At 44.7% G+C, this 20,397-nt stretch overlaps 1 protein-coding gene across 1 annotated transcript in view; it reads right to left on the minus strand.

Moving 5' to 3' along the window:
* LOC105909260 (neurobeachin-like) overlaps positions 1-19,626 on the minus strand; it is a 279,483-nt gene extending 259,857 nt beyond the window's left edge. The window contains 1 exon segment of the mRNA XM_031573056.2: positions 19,002-19,626. Coding sequence (XP_031428916.2) covers positions 19,002-19,268 — 267 coding nt within the window. The 5' untranslated portion in view covers positions 19,269-19,626.
* Between the last annotated feature and the right edge of the window lie 771 nt (positions 19,627-20,397).

The raw sequence follows: 20,397 nt of genomic DNA on the forward strand, positions 1-20,397 counted from the left end.
GAGAGAGAGAGGGAAACGCAGGAGGAGACTCAGAGAAAGAGAGAGGAGATAGGTAAAGGTTGGAGAGGCCTACATGTTGGTTGACTCTGGGTTGGCTTTGGCCCGGGTCTGGCCTAGTTGTGGCACGGATTTGCTTATATCCATTCCCTTCAGCAGCTGCCAGGGAGGATGCCACCCACCCAAAATGGCTCAGGCACATGGCTGAACGTCAGAGAAGATTACACAGCAGTCAGTCGACATTCCAGATTGGATTACTGACACTGACATTACCATCGAGAGCTCTAATTGGCGAAGTGCAACCTCCGCTTTTGTGGAGATCTCTCTGTCAATTCACATTTGCACAGTTCAAATGAATGACCTTCATGAAAATTACATTGTTTTGATCGAAAGTCCACGTGGTTATTTTTAAATGTTTCATATGTGCCCCGTCCATTGAGTCCTGCCCTTTACCGAATACCTATTTCATCTAATTCTCCCACCTAGCGTCAGGGTTCTAGCCGGGTCATTCTTTGTTGGCTACTCTGCTGGCCATTTTGTTCCATGTGCTCTGTGTTTATGTTTTGACATGTGCCTTTGTTTTTGTTTCCATGAGTTGGTTGCTCCGCTACTGACCTTGTTTGGTCAACTTCTTGACATTGTTAATTTCCCGCCAATTTTGATCCTCACCTGTTCCCCATTCTGATTTGTATTACCCCTCCTATTTATACCCTGCTTTATACCCTGTCTGTGTGTCCTTGTCAGATTGACTTGTTTCATGTGCTTGTTCAGTTCATGTACCCAGTTTGTCCTGACCACAGCTTTGTTGAAGCTTCTCCCTTTTTTTTCTCTGTTGACCTTTGTGCTTAATTGCTGGTTTGTTTTTGTGTTTTTGGTCTCTACTCCTGTTCTGGATTCTGTGTTGGTCTGCGCTCTGTTCTTCCTGCCTGTTTTTTGTTTCTGTTCATTTAGTTTCTGAAGTAAGTAGATCACACGCTTTTGCTCTACTCCCGCCTCCTGTGTCGTGCTTTTGGGTCCTCTCCCCCCCCACGGGTCCTGACACTTACTACGTTTTGGATTGATGGATGGAATTTGAAAAACAGGAATGTGCGTCATGTTATGTGATTCACAATACACATACACCATATACTGCGCTGTATGCTGTGATTATGGTGACGCTGCCTTGTCCTTACAGTGTGCCGGTGTTCATCCAAGCAGAAATCTGAGCATCAACACCTTAGCTCGCCCCTGGTTGACACCTGTCACAGAGAGTAAACAAACACACGGATCCAGAGCCCACAAAGCCAGCGTCGTCACCTGTAGTAGCACCCATCATTGAATGATGCCATGTGTTATTCATGGGGCTATGGAGGTGGAGAATGGCTTTTGCATTACCAAGACCTAAGTCCCTTGGGAAATGCAGGCGCTGGTAAGATGTACCCCCACACACAGGATTATGATTAGGCACTACATGATCTCAATGGCAAATATGTAAATACATGCCATTATATATGACATAATACATAGAATACGTTTAAACTCCAAAGTATTAATGTAAATGTTGAGTATAAAAGACTACTAATTAAACAACTGCAACTTCTCGTGATAAACAACAGGTTTTCATCGCAAGCTCAACATTGCATCAGATGAAATCTCCTACAAGGGCAAAAGGTCAACATGTCTGTGTTCCCCAAGGCAGTAATGTGACTGTGTGTGATGTTCTTTATAAGCCTGACTCACGCGAACCCTTGTGGGCCTGCTTTTCATTCAGCTTGCATTCCTGAGCTCCTGTTTTCAGAGATGCTTGTTTCGGAGTCCCTGAGGGCAACGCTATCTATATCCACAACCAACTGCTCACTCAAGCCTTCACATATGGTGGAAATGGAGCTGGCAGGGTCAGTGCGACGGTTTAAAACACTCTGGGGATACGGGCAGTGTGGGGGAGTCTAGTCTGTTTCTTGATGGCACACACCAGGAACCAATACAGCCAAATTACACAGGTTTAAAGCGCCGTCATGATCAGCAATGTCACAATAGAATTTTCTCCTGGCTCCTTAGAGTAGGGAAATCTGTATGTATTTTGGAATTGAGGGGAGGGTTTGTTGTACTTTTCTGTGAGAAACATTTGGATATGTTTGCCTGACAAACGAGTTTGCCACCTGGGTTGGATCGTTCCTGTCTGCAGGTGAAAAAAGGTGATGAGGCCTGGCGGTAATAGAGTGGGCCAGTCGACCTTAAGTTTGTAGTTTTTAGTGTTAGCACTTCCTGATTCCAAAGAAAAAATCCCTATGGAAAAATGAATGGGTTTTTGGAAACTCTGCAAAATAAAGTGTAACAACGCCAGCGGAAAACCCAGGCAAACTGGTTTACTTTAGTTGACTGTGTGGTTCTTGTGAGAACATTTGTGAACCCCGAATGGTTAGCTTTAGCTCACCTTGTGAAATTGGTGAGACATTAGCTAAGTGACATGCTTTACAGACATATTCTAGAGATATAATGGGACTAAAGTCTATACTTAGATGACATACATATGCATTCTATTGAACAGAATCTAATGAGCAGTTATTTAACTACCACGGACATCATTTTGTCATTTTTTCCAAAACTCCATTCATTCTCTCATAGGGATTTTTTTTAACAAACCAAAAAATTATAATCCGCAGCATTAAAAATGATAACTGTCACTTGCAAATTCTATAGGGGGAATGAAGGGGAATGAAGGCAGGGGGTATTGGTGAGTCACCACCAGATATCAGTGTCTGGGACAGATCAAGCAGTTGTAAGTGGGGACGAGTAAGTGTGTGTGTGTGTGTGCGTCTGTGTGTGTGTGTGTTTGTGTGTGTGTGTGTGTGCACGCGACCACATTTGTGGGTTTGTGTGTGTACGTCTGTGTGTGTGTGTGTGTGCACGCGACCACGTTTGTGTGTGTGTGTGTGTGTGTGTGTGTGTGTGTGTGTGTCTGTGTGTGTGCACGCGACCACGTTTGTGTGTGTGTGTGTGTATGTGTGTGTGTATGTGTGTGTGTGTGTGTCTGTGTGTGTGTGTCTGTGTGTGTGTGTGTGTCTGTGTGTGTGTGTGTGTGTGTGTGTGTGTGTGTGTTTGTATATATATATGTCCCTGGGCTGCAGAGTGGCTCACTGCAGCAAGCAGCCGGTGCACTCCCAGCCTCCAGATGCGTCCTCTTGATCTGCCTCCACCCCCCGTACTCCTGCAGGCTGCAGGGCTGGCAGCACAGACGAGCACTGATGCTTACCACCAAATAATGCCCCATCAGACTCTCTCCAGAGACAGAGACAGAGACAGAGAGAGAGAGAGAGAGAGAGAGAGAGAGAGAGAGAGAGAGAGGAGAGAGAGAGAAAGAGAGAGAGAGAAAGAGAGAGAGAGAGAGAAAGAGAGACAGAGAGAGAGAGGAGAGAGAGAGAAAGAGAGAGAGAGAGAGAGAGAGAGAGAGAGATTTGGATACGGAAAGGGGCCCCAGACTGCAAACAAATGGTAAGAGTTTACAGCTATTTTTGGTCATATTGCACAATTGGCCAACTCCATGTACTAGTTCCCAAGCTGCTTGGACCCATGTTTGCTCTGTCCTATCCCCACCTCTTTATGGGAGATGATACGGCACATTTTGCCACTCTGTAGGTATCAGTGGTGTTCGTTTACACCTTGGCTCATCTGGTACAGTGCGTTCAGAAAGTATTCAGCCCCCTACACTTTTTTCGCATTTTCTTATGTTGTAGCCTTATGCTAAATTAGTTTAAATTCATGTTTTCCCTCATCAGTCTACACACAATACCCCATGATGACAAAGCAAAATCAAGATTTTAGAAATATGTGCAAATTTTAAAAAGGAAAAACTGAAATATCACAATGTCATTAGTATTCATACTCTTCAGTTGAAGCACTTTTGGCAGCGGTTACAGCCTCGAGCATGACATGACAAGCTTTGCACACATGGATTTGGGGGTTTTCAACCATTCTTCTCTGCAGATCCTCTCAAGCTCTGCCAGGTTGGATGGAGACCATTAGTGGACAGCCATTATCAGGTTTCAAGTCACAGTTCTGGCGGGGCCACTCAAGGACATTCACAGAGTTGTCCTCCAACATCGTCTTGGCTGTGTGCTAAGAGTCATTGTCCTGTTGGAAGGTGAACCGTCATCCCAGTCTGAGGTCCTGGACCTGGACCAGGTTATTATTAAGGACATCTCTATACTTTTCTCTATTAAGCTTTCCCTGCTTTCGCCCAGTCCCTGCCACTGAAAAACCTCACCATGCTTCACTGTTGGGATGATATTAGGCTGGTGATGAGCGATGCGTTGTTTCCTCCAGACATGACGCTCAGAATTGAGGCCAAACAGTTCAATCTTGGTTTCATCAGACCAGAGAATCTTGTTTCTCACAATCTGAGTGTCCTTCAGGTGCTGCTTTGCAAATTCCAAGCAAGTTTTCCTGTGTTTTTCACTATGGCTTCCATCTGGCGATTAAGCCAAGATCGGTGGAGTTTTGCAAGGATGGTTTGTTGACGCAGAATGTCTGGAGCTCAGCCAGAGGGATCATTGAGTTCTTGGTCACAACTCTTACCGATGCCCTTCTCTTTCAAGTGCTCAGTTTGGTGGCCATCTCTAGGAAGAGCCCTGATAGTTTCATACTTCTTCCACTCAAAACATATCTAAACGTCTCTTAAGCAATTATTTAACTACCACGGACATCATTTTGTCGATTGTTCAGACAGAGGGATCATTTAGTTCTTGGTCACAACTCTTACCGATGTCCTTCTCTTTCAAGTGCTCAGTTTGGTGGCCATCTCTAGGAAGAGCCCTGTTTCACTGTGCTTTTGGGAACTATTATTAATTTGTATGTAGCTTTCCTCAGATCTGTGCCTCAACCTAATCCTTTCTCTGAGCTCTGCAGGCAGTTCCTTCGACCTCATGGCTTGGTTTTTGCATTGTCAGCTGTGAGACCTAATATAGAGAGGTGTGTGCCTTTCAAAAGCATGTCTAATCAATTGAATTTACCACAGGTAAATTCCAATCAAAGTGTAGAAACATGTCAAAGATGATCAAGAGAAATGGAAGGCACCTGATGCTAAACACCTACGTGGCATAGCAAAGGGTCTGAATACTAGTGATACCTGTAACTTGTTATATTTGAACTATATTTTAACGATTTAAGCATAAGGCTGCAACATAACAAAACGGATAAAAGTGAAGGTGTCTGAATACCATCTGAATGCAGAGGATGTAACTGTTCTAATAACAAAGGGACATAATTGCATTGTGTGGTGTTTTTTTTTGTACGTATTCAGCTGCAGCATTTCTGTCAGAGAATCAGTTTCACTCACAAGGCACTGTCAACATTCTCCACAATGGAGAATGGAAATGAAGAACTGGGAGTGATCAAAAGTGTGATCGTTTCGTTAAATAGTGGTGGTAGAATTTGTAAATCCTCAATCTATGTTGTGTTAGGTTTTGCCTACAAACTAACCATCCTTGCACCTGACCGGCAAATCTCATGTCCTTCTAGTTCATGGAAAATATCTCTATTAGAGAGTTATTCTCTATAATAACATACACTGTGTGGAAAGTCACCAGTGTGAAATAGAGCTCTGTGTTTAGCACTTTGGTTTGGTCTGAGAAGTTACTGAAACTATTGAGAGGCCAAAGACAACACAGAAGAGCTTCAGACAGACAGTGTTGCCCTCAAGCAGTTAAAGCCATTAAAATAAATATCACACATCAGAGAGAATGCTAAGCTCGGCAGATAGTTTGACCCCTGAGAATAGTTTTCTAGATGAGGTCATGGACAATGTCAACGTTTTTTACGGACTGAAAATCAGTCATTGGTTGCGATTTTGAAATGTTTGAGAGTGTTTGCACAAATTAAACTAAGACAGCAAACCGATGGAGAAGAAAAAATAACTCTACACACAAAACGGATTAGTAAGAACACATCCACTCACACACACACACACACGCACACACACACACACACACAGCTGATTATTGCTGAGCAGATTACAGAATGGAGAAAAAAGTCAGAGTGGAATGAATGCCATGGAAAGAAGCAGGCTCACTCAAGCAGCTAAAAAGCTGCACTAGTGTAATTTAAAGGTCAAATGTCCACTGGTGTGAGAATGGAAATATTGACCAGTGTCAAAACTCACAGCCAGTCATAAAACAGCCTAATTCCATTACATTTCTCCTCCAATGTCAAAAACTAAAAATACTGACAGTCAGCCACATTCAGAAAAATAACAAAACAAGTTATTAGCAGCTTTAAAAAAAAAAAATCCTGTCAAAATCACATCACAGCTTTGTTATATTACATCCACTGTTCTACAAAGTTTTCAAAGATCACACATTGCCTCTCTGCGACAACACACAACATGACAGCTGTCATCAAACCTTTATTTCATGGTATACTGTCACTTGTGCAAAGGCTGACATACACCATCAAATGAGTCTAGGGAGACTACCACTCACATCTCCCTCAACATTTAGAGTCTATTTTTGTGGCAAACATATTTATTTATGTATTAAATGTGTGTGTTGACGCGATCATGTTTTGTCTGTTGACTTGACTGGCATTGTGTATTTTCATGCGGGGTGCTTATGTTACAAATGGCAAAACTAATGAAATCTAAAGAAAGGAGGGTTGCTTATTTTCATACTGAATAAGCAAACATTCTCTCATTTTCACTAAATCTCTTAAGTTTATTATAAGATTCTATGTCTAAACAATCCTTTGGTCTAGATTAGGATTAAGTGGGCTCCGTGACAGCTGCCATCCAGTTCAACATCAAACTTAATTCTATTGCTTTTGCTGTCATGAAACATTTTCTGAAGTTCAGCTGCAAGATGCATAAATATCACAACTCTGAACTTCACACTATTTGCATGCATCACATCTAGACCCGCGTGTTCCCTCTGAGCAAAATGCTCTCAGATCTCTGAAGAGTCTCTCCTTGTTATCGTCTGGACGCTGAAGAGAATGATTAAAGAATGCAGACAGCGGCAGCTTTGGCTTCCTATTCAGAGTCTATAGAGAAAAGTACACACACACACACACACACACACACACACACACACACACACACACACACACACACACACACACAACCACTCAAGGTCTCCATTTGATTGCAGTCAACCTAGATGAGAAAACTGACAACTATTGTATTGAGCACGTCTATCTGCATTAAAGGTACAATAGGCAGCTTCCTCCTATTTCCTCCTATTTTCAGTGAAGTCTAAAGTTAATACTTAAGATCTTCTTTAGATTGGCAGCCAACTTGTTTTTTTTCCCTGGCCACGAAGATTTCACCATCTCCTATTCAATCTGACTGTTCAATAACACTGGCCACTGCGCATTTATTTTCTTATAGCCTAACGCTGCCTATAAATCAACTTTAAATGGAAAATGTCTCCCATATCCTCACATTTAGTTGCTCCTAAGATGCTTTCAACCACCTCCAGCCTAGGCTCCTAGAGATCATACAGTCTTACAGGAGAGTCACTCACAAGCACTACACTGTCAGTGAGCACACTCACCGTTATGGTGCCTGTATTGTTGGGGGTTGGCTCAGTTACATCCATGACTGTGATTCGGTGGTATCTGTGGGTGCTATTAGGCTCCAGTGCACAGGATTAGCCCATGTTTTTCTCCTAGTAAAGTTGCAATATGGGGAAGTTCAATGTTTTTTCGTTTTTTTTCTTAGAAGCTTCAAAACCTTGTCAAACCGCCATATTCCCTGGCTTCTCTGGAGTAGTCATCAGGTAATTACAGCATTTTCCCCACCCATCAGATGCTGCTTCTTTGGCATCGTGTCAGTGTGTCATTAGAGTGTTCATGATTTAATCATTCCCACTTTCGTTCTCTCACTCTCCCCAGTTTGCTTTGGATCATTTCATTTCTACAACCCCCCCCCCCCCCCCCCCCCCCCCCCCCACAGCAGCTGTGCATATCGGAGCTATTTAGACAATTTACAATTTCTCCCTCTGAAAATCTAGTATTTTTTTTTGCATCAGGTCACCTGGATAACAAGACACATAACACAACTTTATGGTGTTTCTTTCGGTTCTGTCCTGTCCTGCCCCTCAGACCTATGTTTATGGTCTGAGGGGTATTTTTAGATGTTGTCTCACAAGCCTGCCATTGTTTCTAGATAAGACGGCCATGTTGGGGGCCATGCATTAGTATAGTGTTGCTCTATATGTGTTCAATATAGACGCTTGTGACTACTGTGATACCGGACTTGAACTAAGGATGCACCAGAGACGGGGCAGATGTGCTCTAGATCCGACTGCTCTCGGGGACAGTGCATCAGACTGATAGAAGGCAATTCCTTTCCCTCCGCCACCTCCCTCAACTCCCCATTTGGAGCCAGCACACTGTAAACAAAGCGCTGATGATGCAAGAGAACATCCCTGCCTGTTCCAAATATGTCAGCTTTTCATCACCCCCCCAAATCCTCCTCAGTCTTCAGTGTAGAGAACCACTGCAAGAGGCAGAGAGAAAAGAGACATACCGACATGCCCGGGGCACGCACGCACACACACATGGCTGCTACACACACTTACGTACAACACACACACACACACACAACTCACACGTGCACACACACACACACACTTACACATACACTGACGGTACAGACACGTGCAACTCAAACGCATACGCGTACGACGCGAATAAAAACACAGGCACACACATCCGCACATCTCCGACTCTTTGTCTCCCAGGTCTCTGGCATGTTTCACCGTCACTTCATAGGCAGCATCTCTAATGCACTCCCTGCTGCCTCAGTGCACTCACAGGGACGCGGTTACGTCACCACAGCTAATCTCAACTGGGCTACAGAACCGGCATACCATGTGGATCCATTTCACGCTAGTTAGTGGCGTGGTGGGATAAAACCACTGGGTAGGATAGAGGGAGAGAAAGAGAGGGAGAGAAAGAGAGGGAGAGAGGGAGAGAGGATGCTGCCTGTACACAGAGTGAGATAAGAGAGGACAGATTAAAGATGACTCCAAAGCCAAACGACTCGACACACTGTTTGATGTTATTCATCTATGTGTCTTTATTCTATCTATTTTCTTAACATGTGAGGAGCCAGAGGCTTAATTTGTGCTGGAAGGATGGGATGGAAAGGAGGAGGGAGTTCTGAGGACGTTGGATCCACTGGCAAGTCATGGAGAATTAGTCTTGGTTTGCCCTTGCGTTGGCTGCACTGATGTGATGGAATGGGGGAGCAAAACAGAAAGACAGAGAGAAGGAGAGAAAAGGAGAGAGAAGGAGAGAAAAGGAGGAGGACAGAGAAGGGGGTGGGACAAGAGAACTAATGGGAACCGGCACAGAGATATCATATCAGGTAGGCCGTAGTCATGGCAAATACAACGTGACACCAGGAAGATCAAAGCTTAGATCTATGCATAATGCTCTATGCTGTAGGCTGAACCATGTAACACACACATACACACACACACACACACACACACACACACACACACACACAATCACCATATGCCCACACATGCAATGCAGCAGTCATCAAATCAGACAGAATGGTCGCCACAGAGAAGCAAGCCTCTCATTGAAGCTGAGGAAATGCGTGAGTTAAAAGTCACAATTAGAATACTGGCAGACAAGTTTTCCAGGCCTACAGAAAAGGCAAATCTGTGTATGATGTCATCAAAAGTGTCCAGTTGTACACAAGCAAGATGTACTTCCACCTGAACTCCATGAATGTTTAGCCAAACAGCTATAAGTTCCTGGAACCCCACGATGGCAGGTCCATAGGGGAAGAGAAAAACGTCTTGAGTCACAGTTTGTGCCGGTTCACTAATTACAAGGGCCAGACAGTGTCTGAGTTGTGGGGCAAAAAAAACCTTTACATGGGCATACATGCGTGAAATGGTCCCCTCCTCAAGACACACATGTGGCGGTGAGGCAGCAGGTTCTAGTGGTTTGTTATTAGACAGACTGATGAGTGAATGTCAGTGTGTTTAATGAACCCAGGCTGACATGTTCACTGTGTACACAAGGTCAAAGTGCAAAATCACAGACAAGCTGAAGGAATGGACAAGGGGAGAGGGTAATGTGAGAGCAGTCAATGAGAAGGGTCACCTGCTGTGCTAAGACAGTTATGGGAGTTCCACACAGTTATAGAACAACAGCTAAGCCTCTCTTTTATTGGCAGCTACATGCTAATGGCCTAATTACATTACACTGAAATACCAGACAGTTTCTTGGAAAGTGTGCTGTACATAGTTCAAAGCACTGGGTAATTATTGAGGGTGAAAAGGCCTGCACATGGACAGTCTAATCAAACCCTTAAGTGACAGACATGTAACAGGCATGAAACATTGCACGGTCATTGGATAGCTATTTGAAGTGACGATGAGGAACTTGGTAGTTTTTTCCTTACAATCACCTACAAATGAGCTAGAACTTTGGAAACTATAACAGAAAGGGTTACCAAGCCAACTCTGCAGCTATCACAGAGATAACACGGTGCTTATTTTCTCATTTTCAGTGTTAAAATGTTTGTTATTCTGCGACCATGTTCTTTTGAGATTAACAGACATTCTTAAACAGATGTGAGTCTGCAACCTTGTAACACAGCAGGGTGGATTGTGTGTTTTTTTTTTGTTTTTTTTACTTTTCAAAGTGTGGTTTTTTTATGGATTGAGAAAAAAGGTATTTGCTCTTTATCGCATAGCAAAAGACTCTGCTAATCCTAGCTCCAACACGTGGCTCTACAGGAGGCCAAGGCCGAATCCAAAAAACTCATTACACCATTTCCCACCCAACGCACATCTGACCCAATGGAAATGAGCTTGTTACAGTGATGGCTGTACTCTGTCTATCTGATAACGTGCCTCTGCACCAAAATCAATACCTACCCCTCCTTTCCTTTTCACTTCCCTGGCAGGAGACCAAAAAAAACAAGATGTATAGCTACATGCTGTGGAAAGCTGATCAATCCATTCGCAGGGAAAACGCAATGCTAGAACAAATGTTGTTGTGTCTGCCACTGTTGACATTTCCCCAAAATGGCTGGGGGGGGGGGGGGGGATGAAGGAGGTCTATGCCAGACCTCAACAGCAAAAAGAGGACAAGAGAATGAAACTAGCAATGAAGATGGACAGGAGAGGCCTTTGCTAAAACTCCCATTGAGAACCTTATGTAAGTTTCACTGCAGGGTGCATGATAAATAGGGTCTTGTTTTCTGCTGTGGCAAGGTCATGACACAGTGTCTCTTATCTGCTGGCTTTGGAGATTAACAAATGCACGAGAACAACACTGAGGTAGAGGGCAGCGTGACACTGTACAGAGAGAGAGAGAGAGGAAATATTATTCATCCTGTCAAAGCTGAACAACAATATCCGTGTGGGTATCATATGGAAAAAAAGAATGACTGTGTTTATGAGGTAGAGTTCCCATGGGCCTTAGTTTATGATGTTCATTACAATGCAGTACAAGCAATATGACTTCAGAATGCATCAGAAGCCCGAGGCACAGATAGAAACAGGGAGATCTTATAAACGGAATCACTTCAAATCAAAACTTCATTATACACCGAAACAGCTGGAGCCACAAATGGACTGACCTTACATAGCAATCGTTATTTTCTTAATATAATTAAATCCACCTTAAAGGGACAGCTTGCTGGTGATATGCTGCCGCCTTATCTAAATTACGACTCTCATTTCCCACTTGTTAGCGGAGAGAGATTAACGACTAACCTCTCTTAATTAGCTCTGATAAGGGACGGTGGTTCTGACACTGCTTTGTAGCTGGGCCTGGGGAATATGTCATGTTGCTAAATTCTGCAAAAGGGGCCTGTGTGTTCAGTTGTGCGTGTGACACCTATTCGTCACCAACTGAGTGCTACCATCCCAAAATACGTGTCACTAAAGAATGTTTTGGAGTTAAGCTAAGAGCCCTTTTATTTGGGCTTATTTATGTTAAGCTCCTTTTGAAAGTATTTCTTCAATTACTTAAAAAAAGCCTTCCATAGAGGATCATTCCACATTCCAATTCAACTGAAAATGGAGGAGGAGGGGGGGTCAGCTTCAAGGAATCTGGATACCACCTAATTTGGCTCCATCAAGTTCTTGGAACCCATGGTCTGATGAACTAGCTTCTATAGAGGCATACAAAAACAGCGTGTCTCAGACAGTTCAAAAGTTAACTCCACTAACTATCAATGTTATAAGTCTAGTCTATTAACATCATTAATTAACACACATTAATACACATTATACTGCATTAAGTTGACTACATTTCCTTTTAATTTACTATTTTAAAATGATACAGAACAAAATTTGATATTTGCAATTTCAACTGAATAAAGAAGAGAATATCTATAGCCTGTAAGGTCTAGGCCTCTAAAGGCCTATATTTATTTGCTTTTACATTTGAGTGACTTGAGTGTTACTGATTTATATTGTATATTACCATATTACTTGGTTTTTCTAGTCGTTCTCTGCTTTGCTTCAACTAGTATAAGCAAACACTAGCAGAGCCAGAATATTCCCTCCACGACATACCCTCAAGATCAAAGAAAGGTGTTCCAGCCCCTGCCATCCCACATTTATTGACATCCACAGAAATCTGTATGGCATCATGCACTTTTTTCCCCTTCCAACATCCATCTCATGCTTCTCCAAAGACTTTTCTTTGTTACACACCATAGTACAAAATCAAAGCGAACCCTCTACCATCTTTGAGCCCCCTTTGTTTTAAGTGCCAACGTATCTACCCAACGTGCTGTGCAAAAACAACAGAGTTCTCCTGAGTAGTTCTCTTCAGTTAACATCAGAAAAATAAATCAGCAAATGCAAAAATCCATCCATGTTTGCTGCTGATTGCTGGGAGAGGTTTCTGTGTGCCACTGATCATCGCCAGATCAGGGCCAGATCTGTTCCTACATCTGGTTAGTTATCTGTCAAGATGTGAAGCATGATTTGCTCTGCTATCGCTTGATTCAGTCTGATTCTTAGCCTTCAAAAAAATCCAGGGGAGAGAGAAAGAGAGAAATCATTAACTCTCGTCTCTTTCTCCTTGGCTCTCCTTTTAAAAAGGAATGAGCGGGTGATAAATCATTTGTTCAGCTGTTCACAATGGGAAAGCGATACTAATGTCAAGATAGTAGGAACAACAGCTAAAAGGGTTTTGTTTTAAAGTGAGAACTAGTAGAAAAGAACCTTACGAGTCATGCCAAAAGCCCATTTAGCATAGCTGCTCAGACGAGTAATGCCTTTAGCCTAATTCCTTTCTTTTTTCAGACAGAAATGATAAATGATGGCTGAATAACGCTTGTCAAACCCTGAAAAGCCTCAGATGATCCATAACTCTACCCTGTTCTAATCAGTAACACCGACGACAACAAGAAACTTCATCATTTATCAAAGCTGATTAAAATCGGAGTGAGAAATGTACTCCATCAGTTTCATTTTCTAAGGAGTACTTTAGTAAGTGATTTAGAGATTTCTCTAAATGAATGCCCCTTAATCCATGCACAATATTAATGTCAGGCATATCAGACTTAGCTGAAGAACAAGACCACTGTACATGGAAAAATAAAGTGGACATATTCCAAACAACTGGCTTTAGCAGGGCAGAGTAGATTCTTAATCAGGGTCACACAGACCAGCCACTAAGGCCCAGCTAAGATACTATACAGAGCTAATGACAGACTTAGGTCATGTCAACTACAGTAAATATCTCTCCAAGTCCCTCTTCTCTGAGCAAAACCCCACTCAATTGACCTGAGACATACTTATACAACAAGGCATCCACAAAGGGGATGCCGTTGATCATGTTGGACATCCTGCAGATTGCTCACCACAGTTTTGAACTGCTCTCCATCTCACCTTAAAGCAGTTTGTTGTGTTAATAATTATGCTAAAAATCGTAGGCCCTGACCATAATATACAAAGTACAAAGTAGGCTATAGACTCATCACCAGATAAGTTAGTTACAGGCTTCTATGCTGTTATAGCAGTGCCATACTTTTGACCAGTGGTTGGCTGTTTAGGATTGTTCCGTTTGTTTTGCTCTAACTCCATGCCCCCCCATGGGAGTCCGCCCCTCATTTTGGGAACCACTGCCTTTAAAGGAAGAGTCCACCTCTTTTTGTCAAATTCAATGAATGGCTCCTCACATTCTTCTCACAGTCTGTTCCATGTTTGCGCTAAAAACTCAACTCTAGCGTTCGTACACAGTCCTGTAAATGGGAGGCAAACATAGTGGACAGGACCCCGCCATAAACAATCCCAGCCAGTCAACAGTTCAGTAGCGAGGAAGCGGGGGGTGAAATCTAATTGGCTGTTAGGCTCAAATATCAACAACCTTTCATGAAAACAGAATCACTGACTGCCTTTAACCAAGCCATCTTACACACAATAGTGAAACAAAAGAGTTCTAACACTAATGGACCTCTGCAGTAAATTAATGTTTGTATCTGAGAGAGAGAGAGAGAGCGATAGAAAGAGAGAGAGAGAGAGAGAGAGAGAGAAAGAGAGAGAGAGAGAGAGAATGCTCCATATTTGTTTGCTTTACTTGGAAAGGACCCGGGCGATAAGTGAGTTAGAGGGCCAAGTCTAAACAAAGAAATTAAATCTGGTCAGATCCATTTAATTTTACATCCAGGATCCATTGTCCTCCAGAGACCTGACTATCGATTTTTCCACCTAGCAGGCTTGCGAATACATTAAAGCTACAGCTGAATCCGAGAGGATTGCTACAGAGTCTCAGAAAACAGCAGACTAGCCTGCAATATTTGCAAAACACACATATTAACAGCATGCTGGAGACCAATGGTAACTGATCATGTAGTTATTGTCAAACAACCAGTGCAGAGAACTGGAATTTGAGTTTATCCCGCTATTCAGGATATTCCTTAAAATCTATTGTAGTGTTGGTGGGTTCTTTGAAGAAGACCAATTGCGAGCATCATGTAATTTGGCTGTAAGCCTTTTATTTTGAAAAGCACACAGGCAGGAAACACTGATACACACTGAGAAAATCAGGAGGCAGATCTAGCTTTAACATGACAAAGACACTGACGGTGCACAGATAAGGAGGATCCAAGAGCCCTGGCTGGAGAGGCAGGGCCACTGAGAGTAGAGGGCCTTGGTCTCAGGATCCAGTGCTGAGACGGCAGCCCAAGGTGGTCGTTGGCCTGCCCCCACCCAAACCTGGACCCGGTCAATGAATTCCCATCTGCTATCCCTGATCACTGCTGCTGCTGTGGCCGGGAGACTGCTGTCGCTGCTGGCTGCTGCTGCTGTGGCCGGGAGACTGCTGCTGCTGCTGACTGCTGGAGCACACAGAGCTGCCACCACCCAGAGTCGCTGCACCCCGATCCTCGACACACTTCAATGCCGGCACCTGTCCTCCTCACACGGATATCAGGTCAGACTACCTGTGTTGGCGTGGAGGCCGGCCAGGCTGGTGTTGAATCTTGCAGTCGTAGTCCTGCTGAGTCTCTTGCCATCGAGCCAGCTGCCCCTCTTGCTCTTTGAAGTTGAGGAGCCAGGTGAGAGAAGCATGATCCACTGATAAACCACCTCCCATAGAGCTAGGCTCTGAAGTTGCAAATCCCCAGGATGACAGCCGGCAACTCTCAGTGAGTGACACAGTAGTGAGGGCGCGGCTGAAGAAGACGATGACCTGCTCACTGTGCTCTCCCTCCTGAGACAGCACTGCACCAAGACCCTGTCTAGGATGGGTCTGGAAATGCCAGCACCAGGGCCTCGGTGAGCACTGACCGGAGTCAAGCGAAGGCAGCCGCACAGTCTCCACTCCACTCGTATGCTTGCTCCTTCTGTGTCTCACCGCTGATACCTTTGCTGGGTCGGTGGTCACCCCCGCCATGCCGATAACATGGCCCAGGAATCTCTCGCCAGAAGAGATGATACTTCTTCAGGTGCAGACAGTCCAGCTCGGCGAATGGTGTGGAAGATGGTGTCACTCAGGTTATCCAGGGAGCCTTCGAAGTCTACAGCATGAATGAGGTAATTCAAGTAGACCACGCAGTGGCTCCAGGGACCATTAGCCAGGACATCTCCATCAGGTGCTCGAAGGTGGCTGGTCCATTGCAGAACCCAAACAGAAGCACAGGGACCATGGCCAATGATGAAGGCGGTTTTGGAGGTTACCTCAGGCATCAGCTCCAACTCGATAGATCAGGACAGCAGCGTGGAGGACCCCTGGACTGGCAGCGGTACAGCAGCTCTCCGTTGGCTCGTGGTGGCGATGCAGAGAATGCCTGTATTGGCTGCGTCTATGTGGTAGCCCCTCTGGTCGGCAACAGCGTTTCTTCTCTGCCAGCGGCATGGAGTGTCATGGCTTCAGTGCCCAGAAGTGGCCTTGCATTGGACACATCCACTGTGGCCCCTCACCTGGCTAATGGACAACCGTCACCTGCAGTGACTTCTTCCCCTGCATCTGTGCCCACTCTCCTGTGACTATGGCTACGCCGAGTGTGGTAGCCTCCAAGCCCTGCTGTCTCCGCTCACTTGTTCCGGGCAGCGTGGGGTAGCCATGCCAGGCATACAAGCAATGATCAGTGGCACAGATGCCCACGGTCTCTTTCTGCCCGGTCCCCCGGTGGGGTGGTAGCGATGCCCCCAAGTCCTGGCAAGGCTGCAGTGTCATCCCCCCGGGGTCCTGATGGGGTGGCGGAGTCAGCGACCCACTGCTTCCTTGCTGTCCCCGATGGGGAGCACTGGCTCCATCAGCTGCTCCATCCTGCCATTCCTGGGGCAGAGACACGGCTGGGCTCAGCCTCATCCAGGCTCCGCCTCATTGCAGCTGGTTGATGAGCTCTTCAATTTTTTTGTAGTGTTGTTATCTTCATCGTCAGCTCATCGCTTCTGAGACCAATGTGGCGTCAGGTGGTTCTTCGAAGGAGACCAGTTGTGAGCCTTGTGTTGTTTGGGTGCAAGCCTTTTATTTTGAAAAGAATACAGGCAGGAAACACTGATACACACTGAGAGAACCGGAAGGCCGATCTAGCTTTGACATAACAAAGAGACTGACGGTGCACAGATAATGCTAACTAACACAAGGACTAACACACAGACACAGAGTCATAAACGGTAACACTGGACTCAAAAGGGAGGCATAAGCACAAGATTCTAACACTTTTCCATCACATAGCAGGATGGGAGTAATCCCAAGTCTATCACCTACATAATGCAGAAGGATCACTACCCCTTGCATGTTACAATATTTTGAGTAAGCCCTGGTTACCTGACATGCTTAAGATGCATCTCAAATCTCCACTCTCATCTTATACTCCTGTTCCTCTTTTCTCTCAGTGATGAGGTTGTTGACTGTGACGCTTGCTATTCCCACCACACTGTTCCCATGGAAATGGCCCTGATGACGCTCTGAGGTGGAAAGAGTCTACGGGAGTCAAGCCACTTACTGAGGAACATGTAGAGAGCTGCTAGCAACCTCACCGTTCTAGCCAGTATCCTTGCTGCTGTGAGACACAAGCACTAATTCACTAACTGAACAATAAAATGACAAATATTTTGGCCCTAAAGTGACCAGGTGGGCAGTAACCTACGGTGGGCGGTGGAAATCCAGTAGCCGCCGGATGGAGGTCCATATAGGCTACTGATACGAAAACAGCAACACACTGGGATGTCACTAGACAATTATGGTTAGAGGTGGCCTAAGCCCTTACTGGTACAGACCCCTAGGAGACTACCCCTATAGACTAGGACACACATTATCACAGGAGTTAAATAGCCCTTGAATATATAGCGATAGATGTAAGGATTTCATAAAGGCCAGGTGGCAAGCGATGTAAGGAAAAATTAGGGAAAATTGCAATTAGTAAGTCCAGTAAACAGAGTTAGTGCAATGACAATCAATCAATCTCTGAAAAGCACAGAGAGTGACTGTCAGAAATCAAAGTAAATAGACTGCAGACGCACTGTTCTGTCAGCAAACTGTCTACACCTCTTTGCCTATAGTCTGAAGTCACCAAAGCCTTCAGTCATAAACAGCACCACCTGGAACAGCTTTCCAACTAGGCTGCCATTCACCTTGACACTGATAAAGCTATGCGTGAAATGTGGCAAATACAGCGCACAACAGTTGCCCAAATATCTGAAAGTATAAGACGTTTTTGCTTAATAACCTAGCTGACGGGATCGAAAATATTAAGTATCCTTTGAATGAATGTTATATTATAATGGTATTCTTTGCTTCAGGGTAAAGCAAAACTTTATGTCAAAAGTGCCGTGAACTGCTGAAAGACACAACGATGTGCCGTGCTACAGTCTGCCTTTGTAAACGGCATGCCACTGTCTAGTCTACTGTTCTTGTCCTGCACTTGCTGGATGCTTCTTATCTCTGTGTCAGTAGTGACCCCGACCAGATCCTCCTCTGTGACTGGTGGATGGTGATGCCCTTCTAACGCATGTTCCCCCCGTCGCACTCGACTGCCTACAGTTTCTCCCGCGCCCCGCATGGCACACACGCAAAGCAGCGTCACATGGAGATAGCTCCATTTAAAGATTTCTCGCAGACAGAGTTGGTAGAGCCGACCCCAAACCAGGTGACCGTGCTCAGAAAAAGATCTCACGGCCAACGTTCACATTTGCCATAAACCACAAGCGCCAGGTACTGAGTACATTCAAGGAAAAAGCCTATTTTAAATGACGTTATTTTGCGACAAGTTGCGCTGATATAGGGGTACAGTGTGCCCGATGTTTATAGAAAACGAATTCACTATAAAACATTTGTTTTCCCTTTTCTGCATACAATGTGCGAAGATGGTATCATCCATAATATGGTTAAAAAAAAAACATTACATAAATGCGACATAAAATATTACCCAAGGAAATCTTAACAGTGCCAGGACGCATTGCTCTGCATTGCCCTTGTTTTAAAGAGACAGACTTTTCTCACGTGAAACAGAGAGGACCACAGGCTATTATAAAATAAGCCTCATTACTAGGATGCACATGTGTGCGGTATGATTTGCCCATATCTTTACTTACCAGATTCAGAACCGTCTCCACAATGTCTCTGTTGCTAACCTCACCGACCTGGATCAGACCGATGAGGACGGCGAATTTCATCTTGATATTCCGGATCGGAACCGACGGGTTGATCATTCCAGCCGGCAGAACCATTGAGCCAGAGCCCGTCACCATCCTTTCACCGGTAACGGAGCAGGTAGCTTCTTGATGCCCGTGACCCGGGGGTGGTTCCCGGTCCGAGAGAGACATCGAACCCGGCATTGATACCGGTTTCACGCTCGACATCACCAGCGGAACCCGAATCAGCGGCCGTGGTCTCTGTCTCTAATAGCTGTGCAGAAGCATCAAGGACAGAAATAAATTGAAAGAAAAGGAAAATTCTGGAACCACCTGATACCCTTCGATTATCCTGCTTTCTCCCAATAAAATCCACAAATTATGCTTTGCGTAAGAATATTAGCTATAAAGCATTTAAAGATGCTAGAAAGAGCGGCAGTCTCTCCCGGATAGAGATTGTTTCAGGACGCTTGCCAGTTCTTCATGCTAACAGTGTTGATCTCAGCGAACACAGCTCGCTCTGCTCCAGCACCAACATCACGCTCTCCGCCATGTTGCCGCCCCCTGTCTGCAGTACCGCTCACCACGCCTGCGTGCGCTGAGCGGAGAGAAGCAGAGGGGAAAAGGGCTGACCCGGGGTGGTTGCCCTGTCCCATTAGATGGATAGGTGCAGCTGATGCAAAGTGCCATGCCATGTAGAACTTGACCCCTGTTCATGAATGTAGCCCTTCACCCCTGAGTGAGTGGGGGTGTGTGTTTGAGTTTTTAGTATTTAGGTTTCTGATTTGTATCACAGGCAGTGTGTAAAGCACACACTTAATGTCAAAGTGCTAGTGTATGTGTATCTATGTGACGCAGTATTTTACAATAGTGAAGAAATACTCTGCATATGCATCCATATGTTGCTCAATGCATTTTTCAACTTAGTGTTGCAGATGTCACATTAAGGATGGGAGATGTTTGGCCTGATGCAGTTGCTCAGTGTGCTGAATTGCCAGCACAAAACTGGAGCAAAGTCTGCACATATGCACATATCTTTTTATAGGTGTGCCTCTGAGCGCTCACCTCAAATTAACACTTAACACCTTTTCTGCTCAGGTGCCAACATGCTGGGTACTGCACTGTGAAAATTAATGAAGTGAGTCACCTCATCACATTTGTATACTTAGATGTCCTAGGTGGAAGTTTTCGGGCAAAAATCAGAGACTGTTTCGAAGATGGATGAGGGGAAAACCCCACACATTTGGTAAAGGTGCCACATCATATCATGATGGATTACAATCTCTCCAGTGGTAGAACTGGCCTCTGGTGAAGATGTCAACAAATCTGATCTCTAGAATATCCGTATGATCCTTTT

The sequence above is a fragment of the Clupea harengus genome, chromosome 9 (assembly GCF_900700415.2).
Source record: "Clupea harengus chromosome 9, Ch_v2.0.2, whole genome shotgun sequence".
Taxonomy (NCBI): Eukaryota; Metazoa; Chordata; class Actinopteri; order Clupeiformes; family Clupeidae; genus Clupea; species Clupea harengus.